At 59.3% G+C, this 20372-nt stretch overlaps 1 protein-coding gene across 3 annotated transcripts in view; it reads right to left on the bottom strand.

The window, feature by feature from the left end:
* The window catches only part of SRL (sarcalumenin), a 28315-nt gene extending 8186 nt beyond the window's left edge, over positions 1–20129 (bottom strand). The window contains exons 1-5 of one of the 3 annotated variants that reach the window (XM_054080989.1): positions 19885–20129; positions 8534–10393; positions 6795–6893; positions 5876–5971; positions 2753–2785 (exon numbers count right to left, since the gene is read on the bottom strand). In XM_054080989.1, the coding sequence (XP_053936964.1) occupies positions 2753–2785; positions 5876–5971; positions 6795–6893; positions 8534–10393; positions 19885–19945 (2149 nt within the window). In that variant the 5' untranslated portion in view covers positions 19946–20129. The remainder of the gene's footprint in view (positions 1–2752; positions 2786–5875; positions 5972–6794; positions 6894–8533; positions 10394–19884) is intronic. The other 2 variants (XM_054080990.1, XM_054080991.1) reach the window with 2 other exon arrangements.
* Positions 20130–20372: the final 243 nt, after the last annotated feature.

Genomic DNA, 20372 nt, shown 5'->3' with positions numbered 1-20372 from the left:
GGCTGCTGCCCATGGTGTGGGGGGGCAGAGAGCTTCTCCTGCCCACTGGGGTGCTGGCCTGGCGTCTGTCATAGAATCACCAGGTTGGAAAAGACCTCTTGGATCACTGAGTCCAGCCATTCCTATCTGCCACTGAACCGTGTCCCTGAGCACCTCGTCTACGTGCCTTTTAAACCCCTCCAGGGATGGGGACTCCACCCCCTCCCTGCGCAGCCTCTGCCAGGGCCTGATGACCCTTGCTGTGAAAAATTTTTTCCTGATATCCAGTCTGAACCTGCCTTGGCACAGCTTGAGGCCATTCTCCCATGTCCTGTCCCCTGTCACTGGGGAGAAGAGCCCAGCTCCCTCCTCTCTACAACCTCCTCTCAGGCAGTTGCAGGCAGTGACAAGGTCTCCCCTCAGTCTCCTCTTCTCCAGGCTAAACAACCCCAGCTCTCTCAGCCGCTCCTGTAAGTCTTGTTCTCCAGCCCCTCACCAGCTTCCTTGCTTTTCTCTGGACACGCTCCAGAGCCTCAACATCCTTCTTGTGGTGAGGGGTCCAGAACTGTACACAGTATTCAAGGTGCGGTCTCACCAGTGCCGACTCCAGGGGCAGAATCCCCTCCCTGGCTCTGCTGGTCACACCATTTCTGATCCAAGCCAAGATGCCATTGGCCTTCTTGGCCACCTGGGCCACTGCTGGCTCATGTTCAGTCACTGTCAACCATTACCCCCAGGTCCTTCTCCTCCGTGCAGCTCTCCAGCCACTCTTCCCCCAGTCTGTAGCACTGCACAGGGTTGTTGTGCCCCAAGCGCAGGACCCGGCATTTGGCCTCGTGAAACCTCATCCCATTGGTCTCTGCTACACCCCCCTGCAATGTCTGTTCAGCACAGATTTGAGTCACCTTGATGGTCTGACCAGGGAAAAAGAGCCAGTTCTTGCTGGCTGGAGTGGCAGCAGCTCCATCACAGCAGCTCTCTCCAGCCACCCTGTGGCTGCTCGCTCCCAGCCCAGCCTGCCTTGCTTCCAGCTCATGCTCAGCCAGGCTCAAGCTCATCCCAGTTCAGCCTGGCATGTCCTGGACCCAGCACACCCAGAAGCAGCCGCATGCTGATGCATCCTCAGGCTCTGCCTGTGAGCAGGGCATTCCGCAAACCTTGCACCCCTTCATCCGCGGTCCTGCTTAAAATACAGCAGCTTAAAACAGCTTCTCTGAGGTGCCGGTTTGCAGGGAGGAGAGCACTCTGCCATCTGGCAAAACACCTGGCAAACAAGGCCAGGAAGGTCATGTCTCCCTCCACAGAGCCTGTATTTTTCTTGGATAGTTCAGCTCTGGGGTAGGAGCAATTTAGATGCCCCATAAGTCTTTTTTTCCCCTACTGCAGGGGCTTTCTGGGAGGTTTGCAACTGCAGGCTGCACTTGGCTGGAAGCACTGCTGCTCTGGGCTGGGATTAACCCTGGGCTGGGGCTTCACGCTCCTTGTCCCCAAGCCCGGAAGAAGTGCTTGGTGTCACCTCCCATTGTGCAAGTCTGTCCCAAGGGTGTTAGGCAAAGCGGAGGTCATGGCAAAACCTCCTTCCTCTCCTGGCTCAGACTGAACCACGGCCACGAAGGTCTTGGTCTGTCCTCAAACCACCCAGAAAGTCTAAAACACCTGTCCCCACATCGCCCACGCTGCCACTCCGTCCCTGTATCCCAAACACCACCATCCAGCAGCCCTCAGAGGGCTGACCAGCTCGTTCCTGAAGCTTCACAAGCCACCAGTGCCCGTGGATGGAGGGACAAGCCACACGTGGCTGCAGACCTCTGCGCCTGCCTCCTCGCCGTGCTCCCACGCACAGGCAGCGTGTGCGCCTGCAGCTAGAGATGCAGATAAGACCACTATCAAAATGGGCTATATATACCTTCAACCCTCTCCGCTGCCGGCATGCTGGCACGACTGGAAGCCAGAAGCCCTCCAGGCGCTGGCAGGGATCCACTGTGTCCAGGGATGGGGTGAGGAGGAGCCCGTCTGAGCAGGATCCGGCAGAAGGGGCCGTGGGGTAGGGTGTGAGGGCTATAAGATGGGATTTCCCTGCCCCATATCACAGAAGGGACATTGTCTCTGTGGCCCAGCACTTGGACCCAGGGGAAGGGCTGGGTGTTGGCTGGTACTTCTTGGCCCATCTCCTGCTTCTCCGGGGGGGACCTGGCAGCCCACCCTGAGCAGGAGAGGCAGGGAGAGCGGCCAGGTCTGGCTCCCAAGGGGCTGAGGCCGCCGCTCAGGAGCCAGCCTGTGTTCCTGGGACAGCTGCTGCAGGCTCATCGGCTTAAACTGCAGCCAGGGGGGATCAAGGGTGGACATTCGGGACATGTGGACGTGTTGAGGGTGAAGGGTGGGGAGAGTTCCCCTGCAGGGTGGGCTATCTGCTGGGCTCCTCTGGTTCACGCCATGGGAAGAAGATGGACCCGCAGGTCCACTACAAGCGCTTTTGAACCATTGTTAGTGAACTATGCACCTTCTTGAGTCTTAACCCGGAGAGAGAGAGGTGTCAGAGCCTGGGCGAGGGGGGGGCAGGGAGCCAGGCCTGGACAAGCGCAGCGACACACGTGCTGAGCTCCAGCAGCGCTGGGGACATGGGGCCCATGGGTGCCATGGGACACCGATAACTGGAGTCTGCTCGGTGCCTGGGAAGCGTGTCCCTCTTGGAGCAGGTGAATAGGAAAGCTGGAGGCCAGCAAAGAGCTTGGGCAGCGCTGGCAGCATGCAGGTAGCAGGCAGCGATACCAACCTGTGTTGGAGCCCAGAGTACGTCCAGGGTAAGCTGTTAGCAGGGGACACGGGGAGAGAGAAAAGGTACCGTGAGTCAAAGGAGGGATGCAGCCGCCTGGGTTTGACCCAGGCTGAGGAAGGAGCTGAAGACTGGCCCTGGCTTTCTTGTGGGCAGGAGATGCCAGCAACAGCCGCATTCCCAGCGGGAGAGAAGGAGTTACAGCCTGCGAGCAAGGAGATCTACAGCTACCAGAACAAGCACTAAACCCCAGTCTGCCCTGCACACCGGGGATGTGGCTGGGGGAGCAGCACCGGGAGCGCTGCCACGTCTGAGATAGCAACTTAGAGGAGTTATTGCTTTCCCCAGCAACATTCACCGAGCAAACGGAACCCAACAAGCCATGGTTAGGAGAGCAACAAACCCCAACAAGTGTCCTGGCCACCCCAGTGGTGTGTCTACCCATGTCCAGCCCTAGGGTGGCTGGCAATGGCAGCTGGGAGGTCATTCCCTATCCAGGGACACTTGCTAATTGGCACATAATTAAGGTCACCAGCATGCACCATGACCTGGTATGACTTCACAGCAAGCTTCCCATCCCCAGACAGGGAGAGTCCCTCAGCCCTGAGCTAAGGACAGTCCCTAAGGGTGGCCCCGCTGTGGCCAAGCGCACAGGCAGTCCCAGCCGGAGCGTGTCCGCATCCGTGTGGGATGACAGAGCAGAGAGGCAGGAGGATGGCAGGCAGGGAAAAGGAAATTGCACCTGCCGGGCTGTAAGCAGGGGGCACAGGGGGAGTTTTCTGGGATGCACCCTGACAATTCAGAGTCTTAGCTTGCTGCTTGCAGCCACATCTCCTCCGGGACAGGTGACACTCAACTACACGGGTGTTTTTGGGAGCTGTGGGGATCTCCTTGGATTACACCGTCTGGTGCACACGAGCAGAGCTGTTGGGAAGGGAGACAAAATGGACGGCTGCCGCGTAATGGAGGGGCGAAGGTGCTTGCGACGGCACCCCTCTAGATTGGTTTACACCTCCAAAGGTCACACATATTCCATGACAGGCCTGTCCCGCTGCTCTCCCAGCTGTCCCGCTGCTCCCAGCCAGCTGAGCCAGCAGCTCTGCGCCCTCCAGCCTCCCCCCTGCTGTAGGGAGTGGGCGCAAGGGGAGAGGTTGGGGCATCTCACAGCTTGCAGGGGCACCACCGGTGCCATGAACTCACTCAGGACAGGGGCACCATCCAGAGGAAGCAGCTGAGAAAGCTCCCTCAGCCTCACCATGTCCTCACCTGCCTTGCAAGGTCAGGAGGGCCAACCCGCTAACTAATTTGCAGGTTTCTCTAATTACAGTATTAATGAGGGATTGGGAAAAGCTGGGTCTGTGGGTATTAAAGGTAAACTGCTGGGCTTTAGGCTTCCAGGAAGAAGCTGTGTGTGCTAGAATGTAGTTGAAGTATCAGGCATGCTCCAATGAGTTTGGTGGCAGGAGAAATATTGCTGAGGGCAGCACGGACAGAGCTTCTCATGGCTGAACCAAGAGCTGCTTGCAGTGCAGCATCTGTGAGCTGATCCCTTAGACCCGAGAGGCTGAGAGTTACCAACTCTGTGATTGCATCTGCGCTGGTGAGGGGTCTGCGTAGGGCACAACAGGGTGTGCCGGGCACTCGCGTTGGTAGTGAGTCAGTCTGAGGGGTGATTGTTCCTCATGGTGAAGTGGAATAGCCCATGGAGTGTTGTGCGATGAGGCTATGAGGAACACTGGGATGTGCTCTCTGCAGTGAGTCCTGCTCGGGAGCTGAGTTTCAGATGGGCCCTGGGTTGGGAAAACACAAGCGTTCCCTCTAGAGCTGGGAAGAAGGAAGCCAGCAGGAGAAGAGAAGGCTCTGAGGAGATCTTATAGCGACTTCCCAGTACCTGAATGGGGCTATAAGAAAGCTGGAGAGGGGCTGTTCATAAAGGCTTGTGGTGATAGGATGAGGAGGAATGGGTATAAACTGGAGAGGGGCAGATTTAGACTGGACAGAAGGTGGATTTTCTTCACCATGTGAGTGGTGAGACACAGGAGCGCGTTGCCCAGGGAAGCTGTGGCTGCCCCATCCCTGGAGGTGTTCCAGGCCAGGTTGGATGGTCCTTGGGCAGCCTGATCCAGTGGGAGGCGTCCCTGCCCATGGCAGGGGGTGGAACTGGATGATCTTTAAGGTCTCTTCCAACTCTATCTATTCTATGATAGTGTCCTGAGAAGTGTTTGCTCCCTCGTGAAACAGCAGGGAGGTGGCTGCTTGGGCATGGAATGGCTAAAGGACAGGGTGGAGTGCCCTGGCAGGACGTTGGTGTGACCACGCAGCCCTGGGACACGGGCAGCAGGAACTCCAGCATCACCTGTCTGCCCACCAAGGCACAGGGAGCATCTGACCCTGGCTCGGGACAGGGCTTGAGTAGGGGCTCAAAGGAGACTTACCCTGGTGAATTTGGGCCTGAGCCATCTGTGCTTGGAATATGAAGCTGCTTGTGTCATACGGGTCACAAGAACTTCCTGTGGTTTGCGAACACTGGGCCAGGGCTCCCCTTTCTTCTGCAGGAACACGTTTACTGCTGGGCTCAGCCCAAACCAATGCCTGTGGCCACAGAGGCTTGCTCACCTGATCCAATGTGTCTGGAACTGCCAAGGGGTGGAAACTCAAACTCCCGGGCTGAACGAAGGCTGCCGAGCTTGAGGGATACCCTGCCCACATGGCCGTGTCCCATAATGAGCAGGAAGGATGACAGCCCCAGCCACCCCCAGGAACCTCATCTCCAGCCTTAGGAGGTCCTAAGCTTCTTTGCCAAGCCTATTTTGTTGGGCCGTGATCTCTGCTTGGCAGGGGTACAGGGCATTGATGTTGAGCAGGTGGAGGACCCGAAGCAGGCAGGGGTCAATGCGCAGGCTACACAGATGGTCCTGACAGCAGATGGGCTGAGGCAGATGCAAGAATGCCTGCCGCTGGGTTCACTAGGGCACGTCCTTTAAGCCCAGCTTGCTCATGACCCTCTTGTGAAGCTGCAAAGGAAGTGAAACTGTCCAACCCTTTGCATGATTTGCTCTCTGCGCAGTTATCTGCATCCCACTAACCTGATGGCAGTGGAGACCCCTGTGCCCATGGCTTTACCTGTGATCTCGTGCTGCCTCAGCTCGTTGTATCTGTAGGATTGCTCCAGGGGCTTGATGGACGAGTGGTAGATCTTCCTCAGCCTCTGCAGTACTCCTGGTGGGGCAGAAACGTGCAGACAGGTGAAAGGCAAACCCCAGCACCCTGGCTGGATCCCCCTTAGGTAAACTGCTGAGCATTCTTGAGGATGACTCAGCTGTGAATCAAGAGTCCTGGCCAAGATTTCAACTGTGAGCCAAACTGATCCCAGTCATGCATTTTGATGCCCCCCCCGCCCCGCGAGTGTTTCCTGCTGGGCACTGTCCCCATCTGCTGCTGGTCTTGCACGTGCCAGCAGCTGATGGAAGGAACCTCTCTTGTTAAAGCCGTTAGTGCCTTAACGTGCACTCAACACCCGTGATCCCAAAAGCCCTCCACCGCAGCGCCAGGGATCCATGGCACGGCCCCTAACCTGCTGGCTAGAAGAAAGAAGGAGCTTGTTCCACAGCTTTTATCATTTTCTCACCAGTCCAGACTGCCCACAGGGCCAGCAGAAGAAAGCCTTATAATAACAAAACCCAATAAATCATTGGAATAAAAATCCAAACCCTTTATTAGAGGTTGCGCTGGTGTTTCTCTGAGGAGCAGCGTGGCTGGCTGAAGCTGATTCACTGTCTGCATTTTCCACTCCCTCTACCCTCCTAATTCTTGTACCCCCTTGGGGCTGCCTTTAACATACCTAAAGTGTGTTAACCCACAAGAGCAGCAAAAGGGCTGTTATTGAACATACGGTGTTGCTGGGCCTAGGAGAAGTGAGGTTAAAACAAAACCACCCTAGGGAAGGGCAACCCCACCTGTGCTTTTGGGGCAGCAGGATGGTGGGGAGCCTGTCCTGCAGGGACAGGGCAGACGTGGTTTAGTGCCACCCAGCCCCCCTCACCTGAGAAATCATCGGCAGGCTTCTCTTCATTCAGCTTGAGGGTGCTCTCCAAGTGGGACCGGTCACGCTTGGTGGGCTCGCTGGCATCTTCAACCTCTTCTACAGGGGAAAAGCAAAGAGATCTGTTACTACTGGAGGGGGGAATCCACACAGGCAATCACACAAGCTGCTGCCAGGGAAAGGGCATGGGGGAGCACACCCCAAGCCTGTGGACCTGCCAGCCATCTCGGCAACCACCATTGCCTTTGCTTTCCCTTTCCAAAGGCTCCTGGAGGCTCAGCAGAAGTTGCCAGGGCTGTGACTGCCACGAGAAGCATTGTAGGCAACTGCTTGGCGCTGGCAAGAGAAGCATGCCGCGTCTCCCTGGGGGAAGTGCAGGCTGGCCGCTTGCAGGGAATGCGAAGGACGTGCCTGGAAGGGGCTCCAGGGCTGGGGCGCAGCGGGAACTCTCACGGCACCTGCTGCCCAGTGGGGGCCCTGCCTGCCCCGACGCCTCCCCGGCAGCTGCAGCTCCTCGAGGGCCAAACCTCGTCTGCGGCTCTCCCTCTCTGTCCACTCCCCCTAAGAACTGTGCTTTGAGCCACAGACGTGAGGATGTGTGAGGCTGGGGTTGGCTCTTGGAGACCAGCCAGCCTCACCCATCCCAGCTGCCTTGCCTTTGCCAGTGGGGTCGTTCCGTCCTGCTTCTCCTGCCTCTGCCCCCGTAATCAGGCTGGAGCCTTCAGCAAGGGACTCCAGCTCTGTTCCAGGCCCTGGGAGCAGGAAGGAACTGCCTCCGCCTTGGGTAGATGTGCTGATGTCCCCAAGACATGGAGACGGAGGTGTCCTTGCCCTGGAGATGCTGGCACAACAAGAGTCCCAAGCAGCTCCAAGTGCTTTTTGACACTGAAAGCTAGGCTGGGCTTTTGAGAGGGTTTAGGGACAGGACTGGGGACAGCTGGCTGACTGGGCTGGGGATGCCTGGGTCAAGCAGGGCATTGCCAAGCCCTGGGAATGTATTGAGTGTCTACCAGGTGTTGGGCTGAGGAAGACCTTTTGACTTGCCAAGTAAAGCCACAGAGACAAAACTGGGTTTCCCCTTCAGCGCAAATGGGAGCTTTTTGAACTGGGACGTTACAGATGAAAGCATAAAAAGTCTCAGCTGGGTCTGAAGGTCACTGCCCAACCTGTGGGCCAAAGTCCACAAGCGTTTCTAGGAAATCATGGTAGGGGGTGTCCCTTTTCCTTAGCTGGCCTTTCATTGACCGAATGTGGCCAGAGCTGGTGCTTCGGTAACTTATTATTCTGAATTAGCTCTTCACACCTTCCCTGCCAGGCAAGGGCTGGTGCACAACAGATCCACCAGACTGCCCATGCAGCAAGAAGGCTGGTGGTCTGGAGGACTCTGAGGGTGGAGGATAAAGAGCCTTTAAGAGGTCTGCAGGTGCTGAAAGGGGCACGGGGGCCAAAATTCTTATCCATGTCCACAGCTGAGAAACAAGCATGGGCTTAAAGTGGACCGAGGCAACTGTATTGCAGCGACGAGCACCCACATCGCAGGTGTCTATGGGCTCCTGCCTGCACCTTTGATGCCCGCAGCCGGTCCAGCCGTGCAGCAGCTAGGGGCAGGCACGAGAAGCACAAGCATTAGGAGAGGGCCATGCACTAGGCGCAGTTTAATGTGCCAAGCTCAGCTCTGCCGGGGGTTGATAGTAGGTCACTCTCGCCGCTACAGCACACTGACAAGAAAAGACTCCAACCTATCTGTCTGCGCTGGAGCTCGGCGGTAGAAGGGCGGGCACTGTGGCTGGCTGGGCTCTTGGTTTCTGCCAGCGATGGATTGTCTACTGGGGGGTCTTCTGCTGTCAGTAGGCTTCCTAACACTGCTGGTGGGTCTTCCACCACTGCTGGTGGGTCTTCCATTACTGTTGGTGGGTGTTTTGCTGCCAGTGGGTTTTCTACTGCTGCTGGTGGATCTTCTCTTGGTGGTGGGTTTTCCACCACCACTGGTGGGTCTTCTCTTGGTGGTGGGTTTTCCACTATTGCTGGTGGGTCTTCTCTTGGTGGTGGGTTTTCCATGACTACTGGTGGGTCTTCTACTGGTTTCTTGCAGGGCAGGCGATGGCACTTGGTATGGCCATGCCTGGATGCTGGTGGGTCTTCCACCACTGCTGGTGGGTCTTTTCTTGGTGGTGGGGTTTCCACTGCCGCTGGTGGGTCTTCTACTGGTTTCTTGCAGGGCAGGCGATGGCACTTGGTACGGCCATCCCTGGCTGCTGGTGGGTCTTCTACCACTACTGGTGGGTCTTTTCTTGGTGGTGGGGTTTCCACTGCTGCTGGTGTGTCTTCTACTGGTTTCTTGCAGGGCAGGCGATGGCACTTGGTATGGCCATCCCTGGCTGCTGGTGGGTCTTCCACCACAACTGGTGGGTCTTTTCTTGGTGGTGGGGTTTCCACTGCTGCTGATGGGTCTTCCACTGGTTTCTTGCAGGGCAGGCGTAGGCACTTGGTACGGCCATCCCTGGCTGCTGGTGGGTCTTCCACCACTACTGGTGGGTCTTTTCTTGGTGGTGGGGTTTCCACTGCTGCTGATGGGTCTTCTACTGGTTTCTTGCAGGGCAGGCGTAGGCACTTGGTACGGCCATCTGTGGCCTCTCCCTTGCCGGCAGGTGCTGATTTGTTGTGGCTGGTTTTGCCTGAAGCACCAGCCACTTTCTTGTCACTCTCTTCAGCTCTGTCCTCTGGCCTTGCTGGGCTGGCCTTGTGTTTCTTAGACTCACCCCCCTCCTTGGGTTCTCCCTCTTCCTTGGGTTCTTCTTCCTTCTTGGGTTCTCCCTCCTTCTTGGGTTCTTCTTCCTTCTTGGGTTCTCCCTCCTTCTTGGGTTCTCCCTCCTTCTTGGGTTCTCCCTCCTTCTTGAGCTCTCCTTCTTTCTTGGGTTCTCCCTCCTTCTTGGGTTCTCCCTCCTTCTCAGACTCTTCCTTCTCCTCAGACTCTCCCTTGTCTTCACCTTCCTCTGACTCTCCATGCTCATCTTCTTCAGACTCCCCCTCTTCGTCATCTTCTTCAGACTCCCCCTCCTCGTCATCTTCTTCAGACTCCTCCTCCTCGTCATCTTCCTCTGAGCTCTGTTCTACTGATTCCTCTCCTCCCTTGGTGGCAGACGCTGGTTTTGTCTTCTGCATTTTCTCTTCCCCACGTTGCCCTGGCTCCTCAGAGGCCCCTTCCTTGGCTCCAGTCTCCTCACCCTCCCGGGCAGGGAAGCCATCCTTTGGGCTGGGCTGGTGGTTCTCTTCATGATACGCTACCTCAGGAGGGCCCAACATAGCGTTTTCCTCTGGACTCTGCTCCTCATCGGGCCCCTCCAGGCCCTCCTCCACAGTGCTGTCCCCCGGCCGGCTGTCCCCTGGCCCCGGGTCCCCACTCAGGCCACCCGCTGGCTCTTCCTCCCCCTCGCCTTGTCCCTCCCCAGCAGTGCCGGGCAGGGAGGCGTTGGCGAGGCTGCCATCTCGGTCCTCCTCAGGGTTGCGTTCAGCTGCCTTCTCCTCCAGCCTGGGCTCTGCAGCTGGCAAGGGGCTTTCGGCAGTGCCAGCGACATGATCCGTGCTGGGGGGACGCGGCTCTAAACGATGAGAACAGCTCAGTCAGTCTTACCCGCACCAGTTACCGGGGCACCCACCGGACCCCCACCAGCGCCAGGAGGGCCCTGAGGTTGTGGCTGTAACCAAGAGCGTTAAGCTCTTTCCTAAACCTTCTCTAGTCCCACCTCAATTTTGTGGCCCTGTTGCAAGAAGCTGGGTGCAAAGAGGTGTACGGGGGGCAGAGCCGATGCCAGCAGGGGCCACGGCTGCCGCCCGCCACAAAGCACTGCGAGAATGGGGCAAAGCGCCCTAAAAATGGGAAAGGAGTGACACAAAGCGTAGCTCAGTGGGTCACAGGCACTTGGCAGGTTAAAAGGGTCCTTCCCCAGCCCTGCCTTGGGAGAACAGCACCAGCTGCGGCGAGTGACCGGGCGAGGGGAAGGGGAAAGAGTCAAAGGGAAGGAAAGGGGCTCCCAGACCCCCCGGGGGGGGACCCTGCTTTCCACAGGCAGGAGGGCACGGGCAGGGCTCAGGAGCTATTTATTGTGAGCATCCCTTCACTAGGAAAGCATTTGCCGCTCTGTGCGGCTGGCGGGGACACAATGAGTTTGTTCTGCAGCCCGGGAGAAGCCATCCGTATTTTCCATAGGCCTCCAACTGCAGTTTAACATTAGTCAATGAGTGCCAAAAATAAAAGATCACCAGCTATACTGTCTCCGTTACAAACAGTTGCTGCTAGTCTAAATAATCCCCCGAAACGTCCAATGCCTGCATACCAGGGAAGCGTTTCAGAGGAAAATAATTCCTTTGTACTCCAGCTGGCAAGCAGATGCCAACCAGGAAACAAATGCCACCTCCACCCAGGCTGTGGGGACGAGAGCGAGCAGCGCTGGGCATGGGCACAGCCAGCCCTCTCCTCTGGCTCCGGCCCCACAGCCATGCCATGGGTCCACAAGTTCTGCAGAGCACCGGCAGGGCCTCGCTGGCATCGGCAAAGCCGCGGCTTTGGGGCTCCCTGGGCTTGGCCATGGGCTTGTGCAGTGGCCAAGCACAGGAGGAGCTGAGCCAGCGGCAGCGCAGTGCCAGCCCCAGAGCGCTCTGCCCGCTGCACGCCAGTTTGCCGTGGCCAGGGATGCTGGGCAGGTGGCTGCATCTCTATCCATGCCACAGCCAGGGATGCTGTTCGCCGCGACTCGGGCAGCAGCGGCAGAGTCGCACCGGGGACAAGCTGTGCCAGCGGCGGGTGCCTGGGAGGGATGGGGGTGCCCCAGCCTGCCAGCGTTTCCAGTCGCTCTCGCGTGCAGGTGGGCACAGTGGAGCTGCCGCGGTGTCACCACCCTTTGCCCTGCCGAAACCAGACGCGCGGGTCACCCTTGCTGTGCCCTCACCAACCTCCCCCGTCCTTCGCCGGCATGCGGCTCACAGGTCTCCAAGCTCCCGATTCACTTCCCAGTCTGAGACAAGTCATGGGCTCAGACCTCCCAGTCTCCTTCCAGTCGCCTTCCCCGGGGACCCCTCAGGGTTCCCAGCCTTGGAAGAGGAACACGCTCTGTCTGGCCGGCAAAGCCCCAGATGGCCAGGGGCCAGCGTGCCGCTGCCTCGCCCTGGCAGCCTGGAGACCAGCTTGGGTCTCCTGAGGGTCTCCTTGGCTGACGGGGACATGGAATTTCTCAGCTTGGCCCCAGAATAGCTGGTTGTCTCTAGGAGTGGGAGGACAACCCAGCTCCTTGGGCACGTATTTTGTCAAGGGGTGAAGGGAAGCAGGTCTGGGCAAAGGAGACCTCGCACATCCCAGGGGCTTTGTCTGGGGTCTGTGTGTCCCCTCTGAGCCACTGCAGAGGGACGGAGGAGCCATCCATGACCGTGGCCAGGCACGATGACAATGCCAGTGCCCACCACGAGCAACCCCTCATGAGAAAAGGGAAATGTTTCCCAAGAGCTCCGACTCGGATGTTCCTGCCGGCGTGCTGGACACAGGCTTTATTTCCTGTGACCTTCAAGGTCTTATATAAAGTCCCCCTCCCCTCTTCAGCTCCTTCTCCCTCCTGTTTCCCCTACATGGTCTCCAAATCCATCCCTAGGCAAATTGTGCTGATCTGCAGATGGCCGGCCGATGAGCAGCAAAATAGGACGAAGGTTACGGGCTTAACACCCTCCACGTGTCCGCCAACGGCTAAAAATACAGCTCAGCAACTGTACGGGGGAATAAGAAGGAGCAGCTCGGTGGATGGTGGAGCACCGTCCCCCTCGGCCGCTGGCCCCAGCCCCTCGCCCCACCGCCAGCCAAGGGTGACGTCTGCACCTGGGGCCTGTCCTGCGGGTCCCCGTGGACTCGGGGAGGGAGCGGGGACAGCCACGTTGTAAAGTGACACCGGGGCTCCCCTTGTTCGCACCCAGCATTGTGCCAAGTGGCTGGGTGACATCAGAGAGGAGCCCTCACCCTGCTCCCCTTGGGGACCTGACCTCCCAGAGGGTCCCCAACTTGCGCTGCCCCCAATCTCGCATCCGTCTGCAGGAGCCGGGAGGGCTTCAGCCACCGCGCACCCTTTCTCCCACGGTGACGGCACCCTGGGACACAGCTCTGTGTGCCACAGGATGCCACGGCTGGTTTATACCCAGGAAAAAACCACGCAGAAAGGATGGTGGTGGCTTCCAGAGGCTGAATGCGACCCTGCGGTGGTGTTTCCTGCACATGTCCGCGTGGAACGGCAACGCCACAGCGCCGAGATGGGTCCTCCAGGAGGGACAGCCCCCAGGGCCAAGGCAGGGGCCGGGACAGATGGGCACAGGTGGCCCTGCGAGGGACGCTTTAACCCTCTAGCAGAAATAGGAGCCTTGAGAGAGCGTGGGGCCAGCGATGCGATGGCTTTTCGCACGCCCCCTTCTCCTGCCCGGATCTCGGCAACACGCAGAGGAGTTATCCAGTGGCTCCTGCAAGTCCCACTCTCCCCTTGTGATCCTGCGGGGCTGAGGGAAGCTTGCACCCCATAGCTCTCTGTCCTTTCCAAGGCTGAGCAAAGCCCTTTAAAACCTCGTGGAAAGTGGCTGCACCGTGGGGAGCACAGCTCGGTGGACACTTGGTCCAACCCCAGGCGTGGGTTGTCCCCTGCCTGCCCCAGCCACCGTGCCTGGCTCTGCTGGGAAAGGGTGCAGGTCCCAGGGATTCCAATGCTCCGCGCTGCTGCCAGCTGATGCTGGAAAAAGTAAATCATGATGGATTAGCCCCATGAGCCTGATATCTGTGCAGCCAGGAACCCTTCCTAGGTGGGAGACAGGAGCCCAGAGGCCATGCCCCTCACCTGGACTCAAGCCTGGGCACTCCAGCCTTGCAACCCACCCCATGGCACTCGGCTGGAGGATGGCATCTCCTTCTTGCTCTTCCTGTGCCTCAGTTTCCCATTCTGCGCCATCCCAGCAGAGCTCAGTTCCACTGCCAAGCTCTGCAGAGAGGAAGCACCCCGAGTTTTATTACCCTTTGGCAGCTCCGATAGCTGAGACACTGCTGTGGGCAGGCAGGAACCCAGCTCTGGCACCAGTGTGGAGTCAGCCAGGCCAACACCATCACCAACTGGGAGAGGAAATCATCCCAAAGTGGCTCAACAAGCCCAGAGGACACAAGCATGAAAGTGGACAGAAACAGAGTTGGATCTCCAGTCCCTCACACACTTCAAAACCCAGGACGCCCGGCCACAGCATCCCATTCCAGAGGATTTCTGATTCCAAGGCACCAGCATAAAGCAAGTATCTCCCGTTTTTTTCAAGAGAGAGCACAGCAGGGGTGTAGGAAACAGCTTTGTCAGACTAACGAGCGGCCTCATTTGTGGAAGAGATTGGAAGTGTAGTTGAAAAAAATGTTTCTGATTTAATTTCTAAGAATAGTTGGCCAGAACCGCATGGTATTTTGATTAAGAAGGGTAAAGAACCCCTACCAGGGTGCACCAAAGGGATTAAAACCAGGCTCAGAGCTTTCTAAATATAGAGATGGAAATGGGGAATCACTTCTGCAGGGAGATTTTTCTCCCCACTGGACACCCACCCTAGGGATCTGGAAGGAAACCTGAACTCCTGACTTGCAGAAGACACCAAGATCAGGGCAGTGGAAGGTAAAGCAGCCACCACGGCCTGGCCAGAGGAGGTCTGGATCCGTAAGTGAGGAGACAGTGAGAAAACAGGATGCGTTTCAGCACAGGGAGGTGGCACACTGTACATCAAGGAACAATCTACCCATGGTGTCCCTTGTGGGGTTCACGGCCCAGGGGAGATGCTGAAGGACCTGAGGGAAGCACTGTGCCATGGCTGGGGCTGGAGGAGACCCTTCCTCCAGAGGACAGGCTCCAGTGATGTCATGCTGGTCCTGCCACCAGGCTTCTAGCGATGGGAGACTTCACCAACCCACCCTGGGGCTTCCCTCGTGGCTCCAAAAGACATCATCCCTGCACTCAGTGTGAATCTTCCCGGCTGAAGAGTCCCCATCCTTCCTCTTTGGTCATCCCAAGGATTCTTGGTCAATGGGGCAAGACAGAAAGAGCCCTTGGGCTTGTCAACTTGGATTTTAATGCTGTTGTCCCACAAGATCCTCAACTCCTTTGGGACGCCCAGGCAGAAACACTACCTGGCTATGCCTGGCAGTGGTGCCCAGCTCTGAGCTTCTCACCCCTGAACCCAGCAGCAGGACAGGGTTCCTACAAGAACCTAAGGGGCCTAAAAGAAAGCTGAAGAGGGACTGTTCATAAAGGCTTGTAGTGATAGGACGAGGGGCAATGGGTAAAAACTGGAGAGGGGCAGATCTAGACTGGACATAAGGAGGAATTTCTTCACCATGGGGTGGAGAGGCCCTGGAACAGAGCAGTGGTGGCTGCCCCATCCCTGGAGGTGTTCAAGGCCAGGTTGGATGGGGCTTTGAGCCCCTGACCCAGTGGGATGTGTCCCTGCCCATGGCAGGGGTTTGGAACTGGATGGGCTTTGAGGTGCCTTCCAACCCAAACTATTCTATGATTCTGTGACTGGGTATCCTAACTCCATCACCCTTGGATGGGGCTGTGTGGCTCCAAGTCCTGTTCCACATGTGCCCCCACCAGCGAGGAGGCGGGTAGGGTTGAGCCACGCGCCCGGCTGGCACTGGGGCTACGTTGCCGGTGCCAACACCCCAGCCTGGCTCGGGGTGCCCAGCCGGAGACTCCCCAGCCCCTCCGTCAGCCTCTGCCGGCACACGAGCTCGCTGGCTTCCTCGGGCTATCGCTTACGAGGGAGATGTCCCTGCAGGCTGAAAATAGCTTGGCAGTGCCTTGGCGAGGCGCCAGGACCCGCTGCTATTCCTGCGGTGCTTGGGAAGGGCAATTTTGTGAGGGATTGGGTCACCCTTGGACCCGCTGGCCAGGCTGGGGTTTCGGCATTCCGGTGAGCCTGCACCCCCCGTGCAAGAAGCTGGTGTGGGCACGGGTCAGCGAGTGGGGACAAGGCAGGGACAAAGGGACGTGGCAGAAGCACAGCAGGGAGAGCCCTGGCCATGGGTGCAGCACAGCCCTCCGAGCCCCAGGCCATCCCACCGGGACCCGCTGGAGTTCCCGTGCCCCCAGGACTGTGCCCAGGACAGGCGCCCTGGACATCCCACCTGGCTGTCACCTACAGACAGGACCGAGGATGGCTGGTGGGACAGGGTGGCACAGTGCAGGCAGCCTGCCCGACAACTGCCTTGCTGTGCTCAGCCAGCACTGGGAGAGCTGGGCCCCCCCCTGGGGCTGGGATCTCCTCCAGGAGAGGTACCAGGGATGTAGGTGACCGAGATCTGTGGGTGGCTGTGGCACCCCAAGCCCCTTGCCTCATCGTGGCCATGGCACCCAAGGCAGTGGTGCCTGCGGTTGTGCTGATGCACAGGGTTGGGTGTGGAGGGGAGTCCAGTGGGACGCAGGGGTTCCCCACCTCCAGGGAAGCTCGTTACCCTGGGAGCATTTGCCTGGGATGGTTGGGGTGGGGAGACCAGGACTGGCAGAACTGGAGCTCACCAATGGGTGCTGTGTCCTGGACCCTGAGGTAACACAACCCAAGTGGTGGAACACACCCTGAGCTGTTCTGACCTCAGAGGTGGAGCCCACTCCAAGGTCACATGTCCTGGGTGACAGAGCCCATCTCAAGCTGACGTGTCCTGGGTGTTGGGAACCATCCCAAGATGCCATGAGGACATGGTGATGGAGCCCACGCCAAGGCTGAATGAAGCAGGATGAGGAGTCCAAGGGATGATAGCCCGCACTGCCTGTCAGCAGGAGCTGTGCGTGCCAGCCCTGTAGAGCCCTCTGCACTTGCTGCAGGAGGATGCAGGAGATGCCCAGGCTTTCCCTGACTCCTCATCCACCCTGGAGGAGGTGACAGCCCAGCCCAGCGTAGCTGTCCCACTCAAACTCATGACGCCTGGGGGCACACTTGGGCTCCCCAAGGAGAAGCAGCTGAGCACGTTGGCTGGGCACTGCCTCACCAGCGTCCTCGTGGCAGGTTCCTGGTGGCCGTGGAGATTTGCCTCAGCCATTTACCCTCGAAGGGATGGCCAAGCTCTGCCTAGAGTGCGGGTGCGGGGAGAAGGAGACCTCTTCCTAGCAGGAGAAAGGACAGAGCAGTGGGTGAGCACCCTTGTCCTGAGCCATTGCCCCACCCTGCCGCGGGTGCTGGTCCCCATCAGGGCTCGTGGCCGTGCCGGGGAGCTTTGCCATCCCCAGCCACCTGGGCCATTTTGGACAGGGTGCATGAGCATGGACACGGGCCCTTGCCAGCCCTGTGGCCTCTGGAAGAAGTGACAGAGTCCCAGCAGCCACAGGCATCACCAAACCCTCTGGGACTGTGGCCCTGACAGCGTGTCCCAGCTCCGCAGTGCACAGCAGACGAGATGGTGCCTCACCAGGATCTCTGCATCCTCCCAGCCGGCCATGGCGATGCCCAGGGACCCGGCTGGTTTCCCCATCCAGGTTTTCCTCATCACCTCTGGAGGATCCACCTTTGCACAGCCCTGTTTGTCCCTGTCCTGCCTTCCCAAAGGGACACCACAGCCAGAAACACAGCCAGGCAAAAGCAAACTCCAGCCGCATCCATTCTACCACGTCAGGCATCGACTCTCCGCATCCATGCTCATCCATTATCCACAAAAAAAAAAGCAGCTTTTGCTCAGACATCCCCCAGAGATGGAGGTCAGAATGGTTAATCTGGCCATGCCCCATGCACTGGAGAAGCCACTCCAAACCCTGCCCATGCCCCAAGGACTGCAACGCTCCACGATGCGTTGTCAAAGCCTCCTGTTCCCCACTGGGCTCCTCTACCCTTCTGCTCACCAAAGGAGGGTTAAATGGGAAGACAGGCCCAAAAATGGGGAGACAAACACCCTTCAAACCACCTGCTACACCCCAAAGGAGCCTTGGTCTGAGAGGCTAGCTTGGTGCCAAAGGAAAAGCAAAACTCGTGTCACAAACCCCACCGGTCCCCATGGAGCAGAACTGCAGGCAGGAGCTGCGCCACTGCCTCTGTCTTCTCACAAACCTACAGAATGAAGGCAAAGTACGGGACACCCCGATGGGCAGGAGATACTGCACGGGAGGACTCGAGGGGCTCCATCCACCCCTTGGAGATGCCAATATGGCTGTAGATCCCAATGTGCCTCCCTGAGCCTCCACTGGGATGGGGGCTCCCGGCGCTGGACCAAGCAGGATGATGGTGATGGGTGACCAACACCATGCCCAGCCTCATGCCATCACCTCTCCCCGGGGGCTGCTGCAGTATGGCTGTGCCAACCCCCGTGCCAGCCAAAGCTGGGCCAGTGGTTGCCCACCACGGTGACGAGCCCCCAGTGCCACACGGGGCCACCAGCTCAGTCCAGGGTGACACCAGCCACGCTCATAGAAGACCTTTCCATTCATTCCATCTCCAGACTCAACCCGCGGCCCCGCAGAGGTCACCCCGCCACCGGCGAGGCGTGTGGCTGGCCCCAAACCCCTTTTCTTCATGAGAATGGTCCAAGATGCCCTTAAAAGGCCAAAACTCGTCGGGGCTGGGGGTGCCGGGTGCTGGAAGGCGGCAGCTGCGGGTGCCCGCGCGCGGGGCCGTGGCGGCACAGGGCCGCAGGAGCACAGTGTCCCCTTACACGGCTGTTTCCATACTTAGCTGCCCCCCTCCCGGCAGCGCGGCCGTCGGAGCCCAGCCAGGCGAAGAACCAGCTCAAATTAACTCAAGGGCAAGCAAGGGTACCGGCAATGCCACCCCACCGCGCAGCCCCCAGGGACGCCCAGCTGGGGACAGGGGTGCTCGGAGGGGATGGGACAGCTTGGGGAAAGGGGTCTGGGGGTCACCCAATGTGCTGTCCCACCCTCAGATGGAAAGAAGACCCCCAGGATGAGCGCCCACCCCATGCTGATCCGAATATGGGGTGCCTCAGCACCCTGGTAGCACCCCACAAGTCCCCATACAGCCCAAAACGGAGCCACCTCTGCACCGCTGGTGACACCGGCCCCTGCCACGCTGGTGGCAGCACAGCCCCTGCGCCCACCCTTGTTCCGGAGGGGGGACCCCAGTCTGTACCCCCCCATCAGGCGTCCCTGCGCATTTTGGGGTGACTCTGCAGCCCTGGCAGAGCTGCTGGGGACCCGGGCGGCTGTGCCCCTGCCATCCCGCTCCTGCAATCCAGGAGCCCTGGGGGGTCAGCCGGGCTCACCAGGCACCCCAGAACCCCACCTGCACCCACAGCTCTACCGGCACCCGCAGCCCCACGGGCACCCACAGCTCCGCTTAGCACCCACAGCTCTATGGGGACCTGTAGGCCAGTGGGGATCCACAGCCCCACTGAGCACCCACAGCCCCCTGGGGACTCAAAGCCCCCTGGGGACCCCCAGACCCATGGGGACTCACAGCCCCACTAAGCACCCGCAGCTCCATGGGGACCCACATCCCCATGGCCACCCATAGCCCTGTGGGGACCCAAAGCACCACCAAGCACCCACAGCCCCACGGGCACCTAAAGACTCCTGGGGACCCACAGCTTCATGGGGACCCACAGACCCACAGCCCCACCGAGCACCCACAGCTCCATGGGGACCCATAGCCCCACCGAGCACCCACAGCTCCATGGGGACCCACAGACCCATGGGGACCCATAGCCCCGCCGAGCACCCACAGCTCCATGGTGACCCATAGCCCCATGGTGATCCACAGCCCCACCGAGCACACACAGCCCCATAGCCCCAACGAGCACACGCAGCCCCACAGAACTCAAAGCCCCCTGGGGACCCACGGCTCCACTGAGCACCCACAGCCCCCTGGAGATCCAAAGCCCCACTGAGCACCCACAGCCCCATGGACACCTAAAGCCCCCTGGGGACCCACAGCCCCATAGGGACCCACAGCCCCACGGAGCACCCACAGCTCCATGGGGACCCACAGCCCCACTGAGCACCCACAGCTCCATGGGGACCCACAGCCCCATGGTGACCCATAGCCCCACTGAGCACACGCAGCCCCACAGCACCCGGAGCCCCCCGGAGAGCCCCCCGAGCAGCCGTACCTGCAGTGGCGAGGAGCAGGAGCGAGGCCACGCAGCAGCAGAGCAGGTTGAGGCCCTTCATGGTGGCTGCCAGGAGCTCCCTGCCGCTCGCTGCCTCTATTTATACGGCGGGCGCGGGGCAGGGCAGCTGCCGGCACAGCCAGCACAGATGCTGCCACCGCCACTTGCCCTCTCCCAGGGGGCCCTGGGGACGGGGCTCGATGGCAGCGCCGCGGCACCGGGAAGGCTTGCGGCACAGATGTGATGGCATGGGACACCTCCTGGCATGGGGACTCTGGGGTGGCACTGCCCACGTGGGATCACCGTCCCTGTCACACCATCCCGCTGGCATGGGGTGGGTGTTCCAGTGGCTCCTTCGGACCCTCGGGGCTGTCCTCAGCCGTCCACAGAACATTTTTGGCAGGAGCAGGGCTTTGTGGAGGAAGGAGAGCTGAGCGTCATGTCACTGCGTTGTCCTCCACCTGTCCCCAAAGGTGGGTGTCCCCATG

The sequence above is a fragment of the Cuculus canorus genome, chromosome 15, assembly GCF_017976375.1.
Source record: "Cuculus canorus isolate bCucCan1 chromosome 15, bCucCan1.pri, whole genome shotgun sequence".
Classification (NCBI taxonomy): domain Eukaryota; kingdom Metazoa; phylum Chordata; class Aves; order Cuculiformes; family Cuculidae; genus Cuculus; species Cuculus canorus.
This window is presented reverse-complemented; position numbering and strand designations above follow the sequence as displayed.